Here is a 19,146-nt window from a genome sequence, read left to right as displayed (position 1 = left end):
TTCATTCTTTCCTTTCTTGTCTCCTTTCTACCTTAAATGTCTAACTTTTCCTATATTTCTTGTTATTTCTTTGTACTTCCTCTCTTATATCCCTCCATTTTTTCTTCCTTGCTTTCTAGTGTCCTTATTCCTCCCCTCTGTCCTTCCTCACTACCTTTCTCGTTTCATTTCCTTGCCCTGCCTCCCTTCTTTCTTTCTGTCCTTCATTTTTTTCCTCTTTGCTTTCTTGTGTCCGTACTTCTCTACCTTGTTTTTTTTTACTCTTTTCCTTATGAAGAGTAAGGAAAGACTTACGGACTTAAGGAGACTTAAGTCCGTAAGTCTCCTGGACTTACGGAGAGCTCTCCGTAAGTCCAGGTTGTCGGCGCTCTCATGCTTTTCCTTCCCTTTCATAGCGCTACCCGTGAATTGTAACAAAGAAGCCCCGTTTTGTGCCGGAGTGATGATGAAGTGATGAATTGTTGCCGATATCTTTTTTTTGTATGTATCCTGTCTTTCTTACTTACTTGGCATTCACCCTCCCTTCTGTCCTTCCTCTTCTTTTCCCTCACAGTCTCTGTTTTCTCTGCAGGTTCCATATTTAAAGCCTGCTCACAGTAGAAATATCCCTTTTTTATTTTACATATAAATGAAAATGATTTTGGATGAAAATGTGTAGGAATTCCTGCTTTGCTGCATGAGTAAAGTTTTAAATTAGTGCATTATGTTTCCTTTTGCAGGTGATAAATCCCAAGAAAAAAGGAAAGAAAAAAAACTACAAAAACTCTGGAACGGTAAGCCAGAAACTCTGCTTCAACTTTTTTTTTTCTCCCTCAGTGCAAAGAGCCGAGTTTAAAAGACCTGAAATCTGGTTTTATGCTTCACTTCCCGCTGCCTCTTTCATCCTGTAAATAGAACTGGACATGTTTTTAAATTAAATTAGAGAGAAACACCTGCATATGTCCTGTCGGGGATCGTTAACTGTTACCCTATCGTTTCCAGGTAACGCTGCTGTCCTTCCTCGTGGACGTTGAAGTCACCTTTCTGGACTACATCAAAGGAGGGTAAGCGCCCGCCTCAAACGCGGGGGCCGCATTTTTAATGAGGGCTGGCGTGCCGAGCGCCGTCCCTGTCTCGATAATCAGCCCTTCATGACGGCGTGTCTGCACAGTGCCAAAGATAATGATCCCTCTATGTGAGAGAGTTGGGCGGAAAAGTATACATTTGCATGTGAGAGGGCGACAGCAAAAGGATGGTGGGGGAGAGAGAGAGAGACTGACAGATGGGCTGACCCTAAGTCACACACAGATCAGTGTTTGTGTGTCTGCTTTCTGGTGTGTAGCGGCTTCCATGCGTTCATCCTCGCGTCTCTGTGCATGCGCTTGTGGACGTATGGTTCGCAGGAGGGTTGACCATGTGTAGCTAGGCATGGCATAGATGCTCGCCTACACACTCTGCCTTCATTAGAGTCACAGAGGGGGAGACTGTCAAAGGAGAGGGTGCGTGTCTACAGCTTTAACAGAAAATGCCACTGATGCATTTGTGTTTACACGCTACAAAAAAGTTGGCTAGCTTGCAGCTTGTTTTTCGTCTTTTCATAAAAGTTTTTTGAAACAGTTTTTGTGGGTTTGAATTGTTTTGTGGCACAGACCCAAAGGAATAATAAAAACAACGCACTGCTTCTTTTTTTTTTTAGATTTTATTGATGAGCCTCAATTTTTCATTTTATTTTTTTGAAGAACAGAGCCTGCGCTTTCCTAAACCTAAAGTCTTAAATGTATGTAGCTAGAATTCAGTTATTAAAATGTCTTGGCCTTTAACACATTCATCACATGTTAATGTATTTAAGTTTCCTCTTGGAACTTTTGTCAGACAAAATTGTGAGTCGTATGCAGACATCTTTGTTGCGCTCTGTGACTCAAGGGGCAGCTACAGGTAACTAGCTGCTAATACACCTTTGCTAGCCAGCTAGCTAGCAGAGTGCATCGTTTTTACATTTATAGTACATCTTTCCCGATACAGGTCTTAAATTTCACTCTTAATGGTCCTACAAATGTCTTTAATTTGAGTTGATAAAACCTGCAAGTGGCAGGGTAAAAAAAAGAAAGCTTGCAAGGAGATACTTGATTAATACTTAGATGCCACAGCTATCCAGTTCAACTGAGGACGTGATTTCAGTAATAAAATGCAAGCCTGCGCTCCCACCTGCATATGTTCACACACTCACTGTCTGCTAAAGGAGACATCTTCCATTATCAGTTCCTCCCCGGGTGTGGATTTCTCAGCCACTTTGTGCTGTTGTTGTTTTTTTTCGTCTTTTTTGGCACTGCATTGTGAGTGTAAGGTGGATGCTCCGACACCCTTGTGTGGGTAAATTAGGAGCCAAGTGCGGTTTCTCTGATTGCAGCCTAAATGGACCGTAATGGTCCTGTCGCACTTACTCCAGTTGCGTAATGGGCTGACAGTATGTTTGTTTGTGTGCGTGGACACAAAGATGCTCTCTCGCACATTAAAGTGTGAGCACACACACAGACATTCTTCTGTTTGAGCATTTTCCTTGTGTCTACCTGTCCAGATGGACTGTCGTCCAGGTATTTAGTCTCTTTTCCCTGCCTGCTTCTATCGTCACTGGTTCTTTGTCGTCTGACTGACGGCTGTTTTTGCAGTTTCAACCTAATCAGCTAATTGTTCAATTGAACCTAATTAGGAACTAGACCTGCTGATTGGATTAGCATAAATGACTGATTTGAAAGAGCTCTCCGTAAGTCCAGGTTGTCGGCGCTCTCATGCTTTTCCTTCCCTTTCATAGCGCTACCCGTGAATTGTAACAAAGAAGCCCCGTTTTGTGCCGGAGTGATGATGAAGTGATGAATTGTTGCCGATATCTTTCATCTTTAACGCCGTCTTTGAAGACCACCCTGTCACTCAATGTGACAGATATTGTTTGGTTTGTGAATTGAGCATAGAAACCAGAATAGAGGCAGGAGGGAGCTCTGCTGGCGCTGTCGTCTTTCTGAGAAGCTATCATTAGCGGGAGAAGCGGACAAAAAAAAAGAAAAATAAATCAAAGAGAAAAAACGGAAAACGAGGCAGCTCCATGAAAAGACACCAGGCTTCATTCGAAAATTGAAACAATTCGTTCTGTTCATCTTACAATATAAAACACTAAAGTTGAGTATGGATTTATTAAAACACAATTCTGCAGTGGACAAACTTTAAATATGTAATCAGCACAACATGGAAGGAAGGAAGGAAATCAGAGATGTCGGACAGAAAGACGTGAGGCTAGACGATTGCAAAAAAAAGTGTGAGAATGCTGGGAAAGAAAGGAAAAGAAATAATGCGAAGCAGGAAGTGGAGAAGTAAGAAAAGAAGGGCAGACACAAAACAAGCGGGAAGAAAGGGAAAATTCAATGAAGGAAAAACGTAGACAAGGAAGGAATCAATTGAAAAAAGGGTAAAAGATTCAAAAAGGAAGGTACAAATGACATTAATAAAAAAAGGGCAATAGGAAGGATACAACAAAGGAAATATAGAAGGTAGAAGAGCAAGAACAAGGTAGAAAACTAAAGGAAGGACACGAGGAAGGAAAGACCCAAAGTAGAAAGGAGAAAATTACACTAATAAGGATACAAGGAAGTTAAAAAAGGAGGTAACTTTTAAACAATGGAAGAGAAAATGAAGTCTAGTAATATTCAGGCCTTTTCTTTAATCTTGGTTCATTTGTCTGTCCTGTAAACGTCTTTAAATTACACTATAAAAGAATAATAAGTTCCAAAACCTGTTAGCCTAACTGTCGAAGAGTACAGTGTTGCAGATGTCTACTGTATGAGAGATTAATCAAGAAATCATGTGGTTTTCTGAGCAGTTGAGCCCTCAGAAGTCCAGCCTAGTTTACAGGACCCACGCATGGTGTAAAAGTGAAGGTGACAACGGAGGTTGATGTAGAGGAGTCAAAGCGATTGGGCGTTTGGCTTCTTCTGCCGCCATATGGACGCTGTCCAACAGGAAACATCTGCTTGCCTCTCATCAGGAGAGGTCACTTCCCTCAACATCTGATGCTGTTTTCAGGTCGCTCAGTGCACTCATGCATACACACTTCGCCCTGGCACGGAAGAACAAGAAAAAAAATTTTTCTGAACATGATTTAAAGTTTTGGGCATTTTTTTTTAGGCAGGAATATTCTCGTGTTAAAGCTTTCAGTAAACGAGGTATATTTTCGTATTGGTTACTGATGAGGTGTTGCTGTAAATTTGAACTTCGTCAGCTTCAAATGAGTCCATTTCAAAGATCTGCATAACTCAAGATGCTTTTTTCATTTCAATTGAGTTTTGTTCTGGTAATTTTAATATAAAGATAAGATAAATTTGTGTCTTTATTCAGCTAATATTATGACTATATTCTCATAATATTCTTGGGCCCTGATGCTCCATCACATAACTAAGAGAAGGGTTGATTGAAATAAAAGCCACTTTTTAAAAATATTTCCTGTCATTTATAAAAGAAAGCGAGGAAACATAATTATTTTTAAGCCACATCGCCCTGTCCTTCCTCAGATTATTTTGCATATTCCATCCAGTATTTCCCTCCTGACCACTGCCAAGTTTATAGGAACCATGTATGTGCTCATGTTTTATTTATATTGGCTCTAGGCGAGGAGCTAATGTGAACTCAGAGTTCCAGAAAATGCAGCAACATTTTGGGAAGCAGGATAGTTTTTAAGCTGAGCTGCTGTGCCGTATTCAGCAGCAGGTCTGTAGATGACCAAGTGTTATTTTACAGCATCCAGGATCTACTTCTTGTCTTGCATGGTTTACGTCGCCCCTGCTTCTCCTGGCAAAATGTCGCTTTCCATCAGCCTCAGTGAATCAGTGGTATAGAGTGACTGTGCGTTGCATCAGCTGCATGTACGTGCCAGATAAGCAAGACGCATATTAGCATTTGAAGGGCTGCACTTTACTTAGAAGTTCTAAGTGACTTAGTTACAGCATTCTTAGTGTGAAGATTAAAAGTATGAAGCAACTAGAAGTGTTTTGGTACTCCAATATCACTGATAGTGATGCATAAGGAATAAGTAAGCACTTCTTGCATGACCAAAAGTGCAAAATCATTTTCCTGAACAAAAAAAACACAAACAAAACTGCAGACTAAATGATGGACCAGATTTCAGGTGACTGTTTGTTTTTTTTTCAATTAAAAACACAAGGCAGTAATTGGTTAATTTATTTTTGCCTTTCCAATACAAAATATCGTCCAGGTGTATTACCTAGACACTGGCTATTTCTGGAGACTAAATCTAAATCTAAAGGCAAGGGAAAATGTCAGCTGCAAATCTGTCTTTAATTTGAGTGGAAATAGTAAAGCCCACTTTAACAATGACTTTTCTTTCACAGATGATTTGACTGGGTTACCTAGCAACACACAAACAAAAAAATAAATGTGGTTAATCATAGCTCTTTAAGGAAATTAGGATCTGCTAATATCAATTGAGTAAGGTCAGAGCTTTACCAAAATCAGATCTGGATGGCTTTGAATCTCAGATTGACTCATCAGTAGGCTTTAAATGTGTGTAATGCAGATCATGCAGAAATATGAGTGATTATTCCACTCCGTTAAGTTTCCTTTGTGGTGGTTGTAACACATTCGTTCTTCATTGCTGTTAAGTTCACCTCGTCCTGTTTTTCCCCTCACAGTCTGAGTTGTCCTGTTGAGCTTTGTGCATCTGTGACGGCCAGAGGTATGATGGCAGGAGAGGAACAGGAACATGAATAATTTAGACTGCTCGGATGGAGCTTGTGTCTGCCAACATGAGGACCTGGACCAGAATCCACTTCTGACCTTGTGTCCCTACATCTGTCCCCGAGAAAAAGCCTTGTTATTTTCCGGTGATTGAGTAAAGTAGCTAAATAGTGTTTACATGGCTCTAAAAACGGTGTTTCCACCGTTACTGATTCCTTTGGTTTTGTACTTAGTCGATATACTTATATTAAAAGCCACATCAAGTACTGCCAGACCAGTTGTTGACGGTTGACTGGTGATATGATGTATCTTTGCCTGGGGGCCCAAGTCCAGTCCAAACAAAATACAAAACTGACTTGGAACAAAAAACAATGAGACCATGACAGTTAGTCTCATTAGTTGGGATGATTAGGTCTATGCCTTGTACCCATTAGTTTGAACATGAGGGCAATTACCTCTGGGCTCAAATAGATTTCTCTGCTTTTCATTAACCTGTGAAGGTAACAAGGATGCTGACCCAATTGGCATTTGACTTCAAAGATTAGTGTACAAGCGGCAGCGTTGAGGATTTGCCATGACAAATTGCTTAACCAGATGATGTTTCTAGAGGTCAACATGTTGTGGAGTGTTTTTGATTTCGAATGAAGCTTCAGTCTCTCCCTGCCATACCTACCATGTCCTGACTAATAAATCATGTCTCCTTTTGTTTTCAAAGGACCCAGATCAACTTCACGGTGGCCATTGATTTCACAGCTTCCAACGGTGAGGACACACTTGAACCGTGCACGCATTCACACTTAAAGAGCTGCCTGAAGACAGAAAAAAAAACAACCCTGAGCACATAAGGGAAATTTATTCAAACATATGCAAATTGAGAAATCAAGTATTCCTTAATGGCCCCCCTCCATCACACCTGGCAGCTAAAGCTCAGCAGGCTAACAGGCTAAGATGGTGTTGATTACCGACCAAGTTATGCAGTTAGGTTTGAGCTCAAGCCATTCAGAACAGGGGGCAGCAATTAAGCTAAGTTCTGTTAAATGTAGCAAATGCTTTCAAGCAGAAGACGGACCAATGAGTCTGAACTGTTTGGCGCACATGATCCTGTGGGTCTGCCAGAAAACGTTTTTATGAGCAAGCGAGGTCATAATAAACGTCACATTAGCGCTGCCTCTGTGAAGTAACTGCATTTTTTAATTTGTTTACCCAGATTTTATTAACCTCATTTTTAACTTGCTCCCTGACGAAATTCCCAACTTTTTTTCCCCTCGATACAGTAAAATATTTTCATAAAACTGATGGGTCATAAAATATCCGCTCGCAGTCTCTGAATTTCTTTTGCATTTCACAGGAAACCCAGCCCAGCCCACCTCTCTCCACTACATGAGCCCATACCAGCTGAACGCCTACGCCATGGCCCTGAAGGCGGTCGGCGAGATCATTCAGGACTACGACAGCGACAAGATGTTCCCCGCACTGGGCTTTGGAGCCAAGCTGCCGCCGGACGGACGGGTGTCCCATGAGTTTGCCCTGGTGAGTGGAAGACCGGGACATGATATAGAGTTGCAAAGTTCTACATTCTGCTATTGGACTTTCTTTATTGCGCATTAGCAAAACTTTTAAAACTTTTTCATATTTTGCCACTGTATAATCTCAATCGTTGATATTTTATAAGAAAGTTATTGGGAATCTTAAAGCAGGCTTGGATTAATAATGTATGAGGCTTAACTTAACCCTTTTCTGAGCAGAGTGAATTAAAGTCTTTTTGCTTCTTAGTTAAAGGGGCAGTACTATGTATTTTTCAGCCACATTGTGCCATTGTGTATCACAATAAAGTAACTTTTACCTTCAGTGCTATGTATATCAAAACATGACTTAAAAGAAATTTGACTAAGGAATTTAACACCTTGAAATTGAGCCTGTGTCTCTTTAAGAAGCTCCTGCTCTTTCCGACAGTCCGCCTTCAGGAAGTCATCACAACAGCGTTTCTCCATTAAACGTTTACCAACGTTTTTAGGAACGTTTATGTTGAGCTCAGCAGACGTGCAGTTCCACCAGATGTTTGCTAATTGCTGCCACTAGTCTGGAGGAGCTGAGTGGGGAAGAGGGAAGCTCTGTGAGGCGGCTTTTGGTGATGGAATAACATCATAACATTATGTAAAGCTTAAAAAAATGATTTGACATAACACTGCCCCTTTAAGGATTCAGTTACATTTCATTACTCCGTCTCCTTCACTTGCTTGTCCAAAAATATTGCAATAACTGACCTTTCCTCACGTTTTCAGAACGGTAACCCTCAGAACCCATACTGCGCAGGCATTGACGGCGTAATGGAGGCCTACTACCAGAGTCTGAAGTCCGTTCAGCTCTACGGACCCACCAACTTCTCCCCCGTCATCAACCACGTCGCCAGGTACCACACACACTCACTTTTTGGAGTTGTAGTGTAATTAAACCAACTTTTCTTTGCTCCTCCACTGGCATGTTTTCTACCACTGCTTATGTAATGGGTTTCATTGGAGTATGTGCGAAAGAACGCACCGACACCAAACACCCTCAATCTCAACCGAGGATGTTTTCCGTAATGAGCTCTGTGAGGCGAGTGTTGCCAGGTAGCTAACAAGAAGTGTTTTTATTTAAGGAGTTGATTACATGTTTGTTTCTGTCTGCGCTGCGATGAGAGCACAAATCATGCTGCAGGGTAGGAGAGCTGGCACGTCAGACCAAGTTCTCTGAAAAACACATTAAGAAACTTTTCATACAAGGATGTAATTAAAGAGGTGCACCCGAGTGATGTCTCATCAGGTTATTTCACAGATCTGAGGGATAATTTACTAAAATCTTACCGGCATGACGAGACGAAAGCAGGGTTTGTGAGAAAATACCTGAATATAGATGCATAACATCAGGCTTGCTCCTCCTTTGTGATCACCCACTGTTAAGGACACTCAAATAAAGCACTTTATTAGACTTAATAAGTACACAAATGTACGCAGATGTGGGAAAACACAAAGTTTGTATGTAAGAACCACTTTGTATCGAACAATACCAGGGTGAAAAGACATTACCCGTGACTTTAGTGAGGAAGCTGCAAGTGCACATCAATCTGGGAACCATTACAAGGTTGTTTCCAAACAATTTGTGGACTGTCCATTTTCACAGGCGTGAACGTGCCAATAAGGTTCAGAAGAGATTTCTTCTGTCTTTGCTTTTTTTCCACAATTAAATGGTCAAAGAAAATGTTAATTCCAGTCAAAGATAATCCGAGTAAATACAAAAGTCAGTTTTTAAGTAACAAATAAGTGTATTTCTAATGAGAAATAGTCCATCCAAACTAACGTGGCCTTATGTTAAAAAGTATTTACCCTTAAATTAACCACTTTGTGGTCTTTTAATTTTGCAACTTTAGTGCGTTGTTAGACAAAGACACGCCTTGCTTAGATTGTACTACACCATTAAAGTCAAATTTAAATCCAAACTTTGACAAGGCCACTCCTCAGCCTTAAGTTGATTTTGAGCTCGCTTGATTTAGCCTCTTTCTGCTCCAAGTGCTCTTAATCTTGAGAGCACTTGGGTTGTTGTGCAAAGCTAAAAACTAGATGTTTTTGCGCTTCTATTCCCAGATATGCTGCTTCTGTGAAGGACGGTTCTCAGTACTTTGTGCTCCTCATCATCACCGACGGCGTTATCTCGGACATGGCCCAAACGAAGGAGTCAATTGTCAATGTGAGTAAGCTGGTCTGTAGCCGACACTTCTCGACCGGTAAAGTTCGACACTCATTTAGAATCTAAAGCTCAGATTTCTAGCATAATTACCCTCAACAATGATTCTGCTTCGTAAACTTAATCAATGGTACAATAAAATATAGTAAATATACTCCATATTAAATATTTTTTTAGAAAGCTATGGACTTTATTATAAAAATGGAGTTGATCAATGTGACACGAACTGTGTTTTTTTTTTTTTAGTAATTACGTATAATTGAGTAAAATGTCCATGAAGATTATTAGAAATCCTTGTAAAATGTTGTACAGATGCCTTTAAATAAATGTTTTTATTGCAGTAGCATCATCTCATCTTTAAAAAATGATAATAATAATTTAAGTTCTTATATTCAGTAGGAAAACATGACACATGAAGAAATAATTGGACTTTGCACAATAACATTGTCAAACCCAAGCAGAAACTTGGGTTTCATTTTCAAAAGAGTAGTTCTGGATAAAAACTTTAAAATCTCTACACGCTAGTGGTGACATACCAGCACCAGATACGTCAAGAAGATGAAATCATACACGTCCGATATATCAGATTAGTTAAGTATCTGATCAGCTATAACTTCCACTCATATATTTAAAAGCATCAGTTGAATTTATTAGAAGTCGGCCATTAATTTTTGATTTTTTCATGTTTTTCTTTGGATCCCTCAGCTTCCTTTGGAGAATATTTCATCAGATTCAGACTTTAATTAAACCAACATCCACCACTGCCGTCTTGTTTTCTGGGTTATTTTCCCCGTCGCTCCTGATTACATACTCCACTCTCTGAATGACAGCTAAAAAACAAGTCGCTATTTTCTAATCAGCTTGTTTTGTGGATAATTATCAGCTTCTAACTTTACTGACAAAGAGACGTCAGAAAAATCACACATTATGGCGTTTATCGGTTATTTTTATCGTCCAGAAGCAAAAGTCAAACCGAAGAAGGAAAGAAGCTGTCAAGAGAAATGATCTTCCTTTCTCTGCTTTGCCACTAAAGACATTATGTAACAAGAGAGCCTTTACTCTTCTCTTGTTTTTTTATTAGTTGCATATTCCTCTAACGGTGTGCTTTCCACCCCTTCCCTGTCCTCTCCATCACTGTCAACTCAAAGCGAGCTCCAGAGGAAAGAGTACAAACAATGCGAAGGGGTTCCTGTGAAGCCAGCGACCCGAGCCTTTGAAAGAAACATGGGCTGTGAAGCGTAGAGAGCCGACGTAACGATAGAGTAAAGCGGTTGGAAAGGACCAATATTAGGTGAAAAAGGAAAAGACAAACTACAGGCAATAGAGGCCTGTAGGTGAACGTTTACTGAGGGGAAACACACACACACACACACACACACACAAAAAGACATGTAGATAGGATCATCTGTCTCTCTCTTCTGCCTGAAGTCAGATCGTCACTCATATACACTGAACTCTCACACACACACACACACACCATTGATATCCTCCCTATAATACACCCTTCAAAGCTCTACCCACAAACACGACATAAACTGGTGTCATTTGCAGGCTGTCGGTGAGGTCAGCCGCTCTTGTACACTTTCTTATCTGTAATATGAGTGACTGTGACGTCTCAACCCACACGGCACTACAGGCGGAGGGAGGCACGCACCAAACACTCACACAGACCCCCGCTCAGACCGAGCGCGCAGCGCCACGCATCAACGTGGCCTCTGTGTGTTTATTGGAAAATAAAATGTACCATACGGATGACTGAACAATTTTATCTAATTTAATCGCATTTAGATTAAGTTCATTGTTTATTATGAACGTTTTCTTCAGAACATGGCTTGTTGCTTTTAGCTGGGACCCCACGTCATTTTTTTGTCAATTCATATTTCATTTTCAAGGATCAGCCGACTGTGAGGCAGTGACGCTCAGATAATTTTAGCCATGACAATCAGAAAGTAGGTCATGTGGTCAGGGTTGTTTTCAGCTTTAAGCATGCTGAGGTGAGTAAGCACTCTGGTTATTGTAGCATGAGATCAAATAGTGTTGCTTAGCTGATGATCAAACTGTTTATTAGTCAGAGGTGTTATAATGCGACCTTGCGGTTATTTTATGGCTTTAAACCAGTTAAACTAGTACTTTTAACTTTTTCTTTTAACAGTAGCTGGTCTTTTAACACTTGATTTTTTTGTGTAATTGAAAAACACTTGAGGGATAATTATCCTGCTTTAACAAATGCAAAGTTTGGGAGACTCTTTTAATCTTCTATGGCTCTGCTTTTTTTTCCCTCTCTGTGTTTTAGGCTTCATGTCTCCCAATGTCAATTATTATTGTGGGAGTCGGTCCAGCAGAATTTGATGGTAAGCTATACCTAATACGACAAAAACAAACAAACAAATAAAAAAGCTTTGGATACTTTTACATTTTTCAAGTTACACACTTAGATTAGATTTCAGCCTCCAGAATTGACTTGCATGCCTTTATAATTTAGGTTGTGGTTTAACGCTTTGTCTTCTTCTCAGCCATGGTCGAGTTGGATGGCGATGAAGTCAGAATCTCATCCAGGGGAAGATTTGCAGAGAGAGACATTGTTCAGGTAATCAGTCCCTTTTCTCCACCTCAAATTTCATGGCAGTTTCAAATCTGTGTCTAAGGTTGCAGCACAGTTTTGTTCTGTGGTTGGGGTCATTCTGGATTAAGGTTGTCATTAAATTGAGGTCATGTTTGTAGAAATGTCACTAAATATTGGCTTCAGTATCCATTTTATCCTCACTTCTTTGCTTCATTTTTCAGCAAAGTGCCTCTTCAGAAACTGTGATATTGTCCAAATCTATACTAAAACTCCAGGGTGTTCAATGTGTTTTTATGTGTATAATTTGGTGATTATGCATCCTTGATATTTTCTGGAGTGTGTGTAAGTTATGCATTTTTTCCTGCTTCCCTCCCTTACTTTATAACATAATCTGGCGCCCGTGGGTGCACCAGACTCTCACTGGAAAACCTTGACACACAAACGCACACAAAGAGCCACCTCTTGGCCTTTTCTCATTAAAGTAGATGAATAGAGCCCTTCAGCTCTACTCCCTGTCCTAATGTCATGTTTGAAAAATCAAGAGAGCATTTTGGATTCTTTAGATTTGAACATTTATATTTTAAGCACTCATTTCTTTAACCCTATTTACAACCTCTTTCTTTTTGTCCATTCCTACCTATCCATATCCCCCCTTTTTAGTGCTGCTGCGCTGGAAAACGTCACTAGTAATACCAGTCGGATTCATGCTATATCCCGGCACCGATGCAAAGAAAAGACGTTCAGTCAGACTGAGCAGTTTGTTCGACTGTGACCTTTATGTCACCATCATCATACCGCGCTGCCTGGCACCCTCCCATACAGCCACACGGATGCTCATTAGCCGGCTTTTTCATAAGCGGATACGCACACATACAGTGTCTTCGTACGGGGAAGAAGAAGAAGAAGAAGAAAAAACAACTTAGTTTCACCCTTGGAGTATTGCTCCAGCTCAGCCTGCAGATTCTCATTATGAGCAAGTTATTAGCCTAAATGACATGGCAATAGGATCTTGTTACTGCAGGTGGAAACATCCAATAGAATAAAGGAATATTTTTTTTATCTGTGATTTGGTTTTTTTTGCTATTAATCATGTTTTAGACCATATAGACAGTATATGTGCAGTCAGATCACAATGAAAACGTCTTGAGTTTCACCCCCCTTGTCATGAGGTGAAGTGACACTCGTGGTTAAATTATTGGATTTACACACATCTCCTCTTTGTATGTTGTGTAAAAATGTTTAAACATGTGTACAGCACCATAATAAAACAGACATCCAATTTTGAACCTGAGGCATCGGCTGGAATCGGCGTGACCTTTTTGTTTGTCTCTCCAAATGACTAAAATTAGACCCAAATCAAAATGATATGATTGACTTTTATTCATTTTTATTGCTTATTTTCCTGTTTCACATTTGCCGCCTGCTGTACACTAGAAAACTATGCTTTGAAATTATATTTGCCAGTTCTTTAGCAGAGAAGAAGATATTCTAAGGGCTTTGTGTGCATTGAAGTAGCCAGAGATGCTAAGAAATTTGAACTTGCGGTAACTCTGAGTTGCCATTTATGTCGTTGACGGTTTCTCCGAGTCTTTCCAGTAATTCTTTGTTCGTCTTTCCTTCCCAGTTTGTTCCATTCAGAGACTACATCGACAGAAGCGGGAACCACATTCTAAGCATGGCCCGGCTCGCGAAAGACGTCCTGGCTGAGATCCCGGACCAGTTCCTTTCCTACATGCGGACCCGGGGGATAAAGCCTTCGCCGGCGCCGCCTCCCTACACGCCGCCGGGGCAGCCCGTCCAAACCCAGATATAAGGAGTGGTAGAGAGTCAAAAGTCTTACAGTCAGGTGTTCTCCGAACTTAACGCGCAAAATACTTCCGTCTCCTTAAAGCCGCTCTCTATGCTTTGCCGTCATGGATGGCCCGGGAGGGGGAAGAGGGTTTTCTCGCGGTCAGGAAGCTGCACGTCAGGCCCAAAAGGTGCTTCAGAAGGAAAACGCAGCAAGAGTCTGTTTACTTCCACTATCGAGCATTCCTGTAATTGTCTGGATTTTGATAGGATGTTTATTGTTTTTCTTCTATCGTGTGGGTGTGAGTGCGAGTGAAAACCTAGAATAGCTCCGGAGAGAGCCGATAGATTCAAACTGTGCGGAGAAAAGAGATGCAAAAACGTGAAGAAGTTAATGATCTGGATTTTAGCTTGGAAAAAAATGTGAAGAGAATGTCTGCAGACAAAAAAAAAAGAAGTCACTTAATCTTCTGTAAAAAAAAAAAAAAAAAAAAAAAAGGAAATATGTATTTTCTCTTTCTCTTTTCTCTCTCTGACTCATTGTTTACAGTAAATGCTAGTGAGGATTTTTACTGTTGATACTTTTATATACATGCAGTTTCACCATAAAGGTTGTAATACTTTCTCTTCTCCTGGCTTTGTCAGGTAGCTGCAGTGCAGGTCCTGGTAGCCCTTCTGTACCGTACCGTGCTGTACCGTACTGGACTGTATTCTGGTGTTTGTATTAACCTTTTGCATGCGTGTAGCCTCAGTCAAGTGCATGCAGACAGTGACCCTGCACTACCTCTTTTCTCCATACTTGTGTTTGTGGGACGTAAATTCCTGTGTCTCACTTAAACTTCTCTTCCTTTGTGCCTCTCACTCTTTTAGTAGCTGTGTTTCCATCCAACTTATGTTTCTTTCCCGTGCTTTATTTATTTAATATTATAATTTTTTATTAAATTTCTCTAATTTTCGAAGTTCAAAAGGTTTGTTTTTATAATGGAAGGTTTTGTGCATCACTTTAACCCAGACAACACACACTTTATTTGTTGAATACAACTCAAAAATGTTTGAATTACAATCCCATCGCCAGGCGTTTGATTAAATAGTCAAACGAATCAGTTGCGTTTTGTGCTAACAAAATGCTAGCCTTCCATAATATTAGAAATGTACCACAACATCATAATGCTAGCTTTTCTATTTGATGCTAGCATTAAGATGTTTACAATGTATCATACAGGTAAAAAGATATAGGCTGATGTCAGATAGCCTCCAACATTAGCTGATTGTTTTGAGCTAGCCAAAACAAGTCCGCAGCCAAACTGAACTGGGCTGCTAGCATGTTGTTGATTCTTAAGTTGGTCGTATACACTGATATATATATTGGTTACCTCTAGTCCAGTTTTTCAAAATTAATAAAGCGCTACAGCCTTGAACAGATTCCCTTTTACAGCAACTTGCCAACATCAGCTGACTCTTTTGTGAGCTAGCATAGCTTCCATCGCCAAACTAAACAGAACTGCTAGCATATTGTAGATTTTTACTTTTCTCATATAGGTAAGCAGATTTTCTTTTTTTCTTTTTTGATTTTCCCCAAGTCCAGTTTTTCCAAAATTAATCCAAATTTACGGCACTTGAAACACTTTTGAGCGACTCTAAATTTTATGTAGCATTATTGACTGTTGAATGGAAATGTAGCTACTGTCTTCATATTCAAGTCTCTTTTTTTTTTTTTTTTCCCTCCAAACTTCCTTGCTAATCATGGCCAAGGGGTTTCATGTCGTTGTGTCCTCACGCCACTTTCCTCCCGCCATGTTTTAACACCTCAGCAGCTGCTCTCAAACTAAATGCTGTTTGAGCAACAAGAGCCCAGTGGTCAAAAATGCATCGAAAATCTAAATTATCCCATTGCCTGCGTTTGGTTTTCGTTTTTCTTTTTGGTACTTTGTGGCGAGCATGTACGTGCGTTTTGCAGGTTTTTATTACACCTTATAGCTTTGATACAACTTTGTACACAAGTTTTAATATTTGTATTTGTATGTGCCATGGTCTGTGCGAGTCGTGATCCACCGACAACGTCCGTTGAATTAACACTGATGTCTTCTATTTTGGTTGCGAATGTGGATTGGATGCTGTCCGATTCGTGCTGTCAGCGATGAATGAGAATAAAAGATTGAATGAAATAACATAATAGCAGGTAAATTATAAAAAGGTTACCGAAGTAATATCTTTCCTCACATGTATAAAGTACTTAATATTACTAAATGTTTTATTTATGAGCTTGATGAGTATCAACATAATGTTAAAATGAGAAATATAAGATAAAACTCCGAACAAAATATTTTTTTAATTGGATAAATTCAATCTTTTAGGCTTAATACAGCTTAAATACAGAGTACATTGGGAAATTACCTATTCAAAAAGTAATTCCCAATCAGACCTGCAACAGTTGCCTCTGAATCCCAAACTTATGGCATTTTCTTTCTCCCTCGTTCTCATGTGCGGTCACTGTAGCAGTCTGACTGAACCAACTGTGTGTTTGGTAGCTTAGCTACAGCTGCTGTGTTCAAAGCTTAGCTGGACACCTCATTAGGACAGCAGGTCAAAATGACCAGCTCATTACCGCATCAGATGCTGTGTAAAACACAAGCACTAAACTGGAAACTGATCCTGCACTGTGGGGTTTACTACCCGCTGCATTGATTGGATGGGAAAATGTGTTTCTGATGTTCGCTCTGCGTAACTTCGACTACTGACTTGCCATGTAATACTGTGCCGGGTAGAGTTCAGGTATTTTATTTATTATAAGTTCAACTCTAGATTAAAAAGAAAGTGTCAGAGAAAGTTAGCCAGGACTGTAGAGCGGTAAGTGACCTGTTTCCTGACAGCCTGTCGGTGCTTTATTTCATTTGGAAAATTGAAATAAAGTGATTCATGTCCTAGCCAACTAGTACAAGTTTTCACAAAATGTTTGGGCGTGACGAAATATCGACATTCCGAGATTCCATTTCTGTTACCAAGCAATCTAAATCATTTTTTTATTATTTCATTAAATAATTAATTGGCCACTTGGTGGCACTCATGGACTCTATGGTACACAACCATACCAAGATGGTCAGGCAGCCACTAGTTAACATCACCACATGGTGTGTGATGTTTTAGTTAATTTTTTTACAAAGCCATGTGTACAATCTCCTGTGTAATTGACTACATTAATTATGTCCTTCCATAAATATTATGACCAGAAGCCTGACTTTAAATTTTAATTTAAAATTTGATATTTTGTAGATCTGAATGTTTTACACATCGACTCGTGATCAGGACGGAGATTTTTCTCAGCCCTGAGTTCACATGTGAAGCAAATCTCTTCGGCTTTTAGTTCCTTTTGCTTAATTTCTCATGCTGTCTTTGTCTTTGGGCCTATATATATATATATATATATATATATATATATATATATATATATATATCGGTGGCACAGCTCATTAAATCTGCCTATTCATGAAGCCAGAAGTGTGTTTATGAAAGTGTGCATATGCGTGCATGTAAATTACTCTGTGTGTGCGAGGCACATTTATAGGACTTTTTATATATATATATATTATTATTATACCAAGTGAAGCGTTAACACAAGTAAGATTTTTGTTTACTACAGATATCCAAATAATATGTTGTATGCTTGTCATATCTTCTTAACGACGTGCACTACTATGTTTGCATGTACAGTTTTACAAGGGATGCACCAGTTCCTTTTGTTGAAGACCGAGTGTTTTGAAATCTACAGATTACCTACATGAAGGATTAACTGTACAAAATGGCCTTAAATCTTTCGCTGACTCTCTTGGAATTGTGCGATGCCTTCTTCAGAAAACTGTTTTATTGAAAACGATTTGATCCGTATCTACTTTGTGTCGGTGTTTCTATTGCTTTCTTGTGTTTTCTTTGCACAAAGTTCAGTTCTGGGATTTAAAAAAAAAAAAAAGTCTATAAATCTATATATCTTGTACTTTTTCTGAACCCGTGACTGATCAGATGAAGCATGGCGAAGTACTGATTGTCTGATAATACATAGATGACTATTTCTGTATTGAACTATGGATTTTTAAATAAATATTCATATTAAACTCGGCTTGCTTTGCCTTTCAGTAATCTGGAAGTGTTCAGTGAACATCTTTTGCCGTTTACCTCGTCCTTTTGCAGTCTGTATTGAAGTAACACGCACACATCGATGCGATGGTGTTGTAAGTTTGATTTGTTGAGTTTCAGTTTTGCAAAAAAATTCTCATCTTTTAAGAAATGCATACTTCATTTTTGCGATTTGATACCCCGTCAGGCAATAACACACAAATATGGCGTTATTATCTGATGGGGGTTGATGAAGTTCTTCGAAGCTCAGCAAGTACTTCCACAGCCGCTGAGATTCATTTTCCCAATCCGAATTGTTTTTGTCATGTTTTTATGACGCCCCCGACTTCTGAGCGGTGGGAAGTCGTTTTGCTGGTTCCAGGATTTGAATTTGCTCATAAAGATGCCAAACTTTTAAAAATGTTGTAAATGATTTGATTCATCGTAGACGAGGCTTACTCCTCCAAAGTTCAGCCAAGTTGGCTGGATTTCAGAGGACCTGTCGTTTACAGGGGAACCTGATCTCTGCATGCAAGATAAAACGTTTTGCTAATCGGCCTCGAGATTTTAGAATTTGTTAAAGGAGTAATAATTTGTATTTTCCAGCCACATGGTGCCATTTTATAGCACAAACAAGTAACTGTTACCTTCAGTTGTAATGAAAATGCTGCCAAATGTGATTTAAAAGGAATGTGACTTTGTAATTAAATGCCTTGAAATTGGGTCTCTGTCTCTTTAAAAACTCCTGCTCTTTCTGAAACTCTGCCTTCAGGAAGTCGTCACAATATGGCTCCTCTGTTAACCCTTTAACAGAGTTTTTATCAGAGTTTCACTGAGAACTACCTCAATTAATGGCGCATAAATGCAATAAAACCTTTTCATTTTCAACCATTCTCAGCCTTTTCAACAGCCTAAGGCTGGATCCATCTCGTACACTGCACCAACACAGGAAACTTCTGGTGTCCCCTCAATGCCTTGGATCGCTGGCTCAGTGGCGAGATGCAATGAGAGAGGTTCCACTTGGCTCACTGCCGTGTCGGCGAGATGTTGTCTCCACCGACAGCGACAGATTGCTGGGGGAACATGGTCTCTATGGGGAAAAACTGAAACACATCAACGCCTTGGAGTTGGAGGCTGTGCAGTGGGCGCTGCAACACTTCCTCCCAGGCCTGCACGGAAGGCATGTCCTGGTGCGGTTAGACCATTATTTGGTGGTCTCTCATATCAACCATCAGGGAGGAACACGGTCG

At 39.9% G+C, this 19,146-nt stretch overlaps 1 protein-coding gene across 2 annotated transcripts in view; it reads left to right on the top strand.

Annotated features, from left to right (window-relative positions):
* Positions 1-18,618, top strand: part of LOC114146440 (copine-8) — an 80,173-nt gene extending 61,555 nt beyond the window's left edge. The window contains exons 12-20 of one of the 2 annotated variants that reach the window (XM_028020465.1): positions 720-773; positions 982-1,043; positions 6,434-6,480; positions 7,067-7,248; positions 8,001-8,128; positions 9,339-9,441; positions 11,732-11,789; positions 11,952-12,025; positions 13,626-18,618. In XM_028020465.1, coding sequence (XP_027876266.1) covers positions 720-773; positions 982-1,043; positions 6,434-6,480; positions 7,067-7,248; positions 8,001-8,128; positions 9,339-9,441; positions 11,732-11,789; positions 11,952-12,025; positions 13,626-13,814 — 897 coding nt within the window. In that variant the 3' untranslated portion in view covers positions 13,815-18,618. The other variant, XM_028020466.1, reaches the window with a different exon arrangement.
* The last annotated feature ends 528 nt before the right edge of the window (positions 18,619-19,146 follow it).

Source organism: Xiphophorus couchianus, chromosome 6, assembly GCF_001444195.1.
Source record: "Xiphophorus couchianus chromosome 6, X_couchianus-1.0, whole genome shotgun sequence".
NCBI lineage: Eukaryota > Metazoa > Chordata > Actinopteri > Cyprinodontiformes > Poeciliidae > Xiphophorus > Xiphophorus couchianus.
This window is presented reverse-complemented; position numbering and strand designations above follow the sequence as displayed.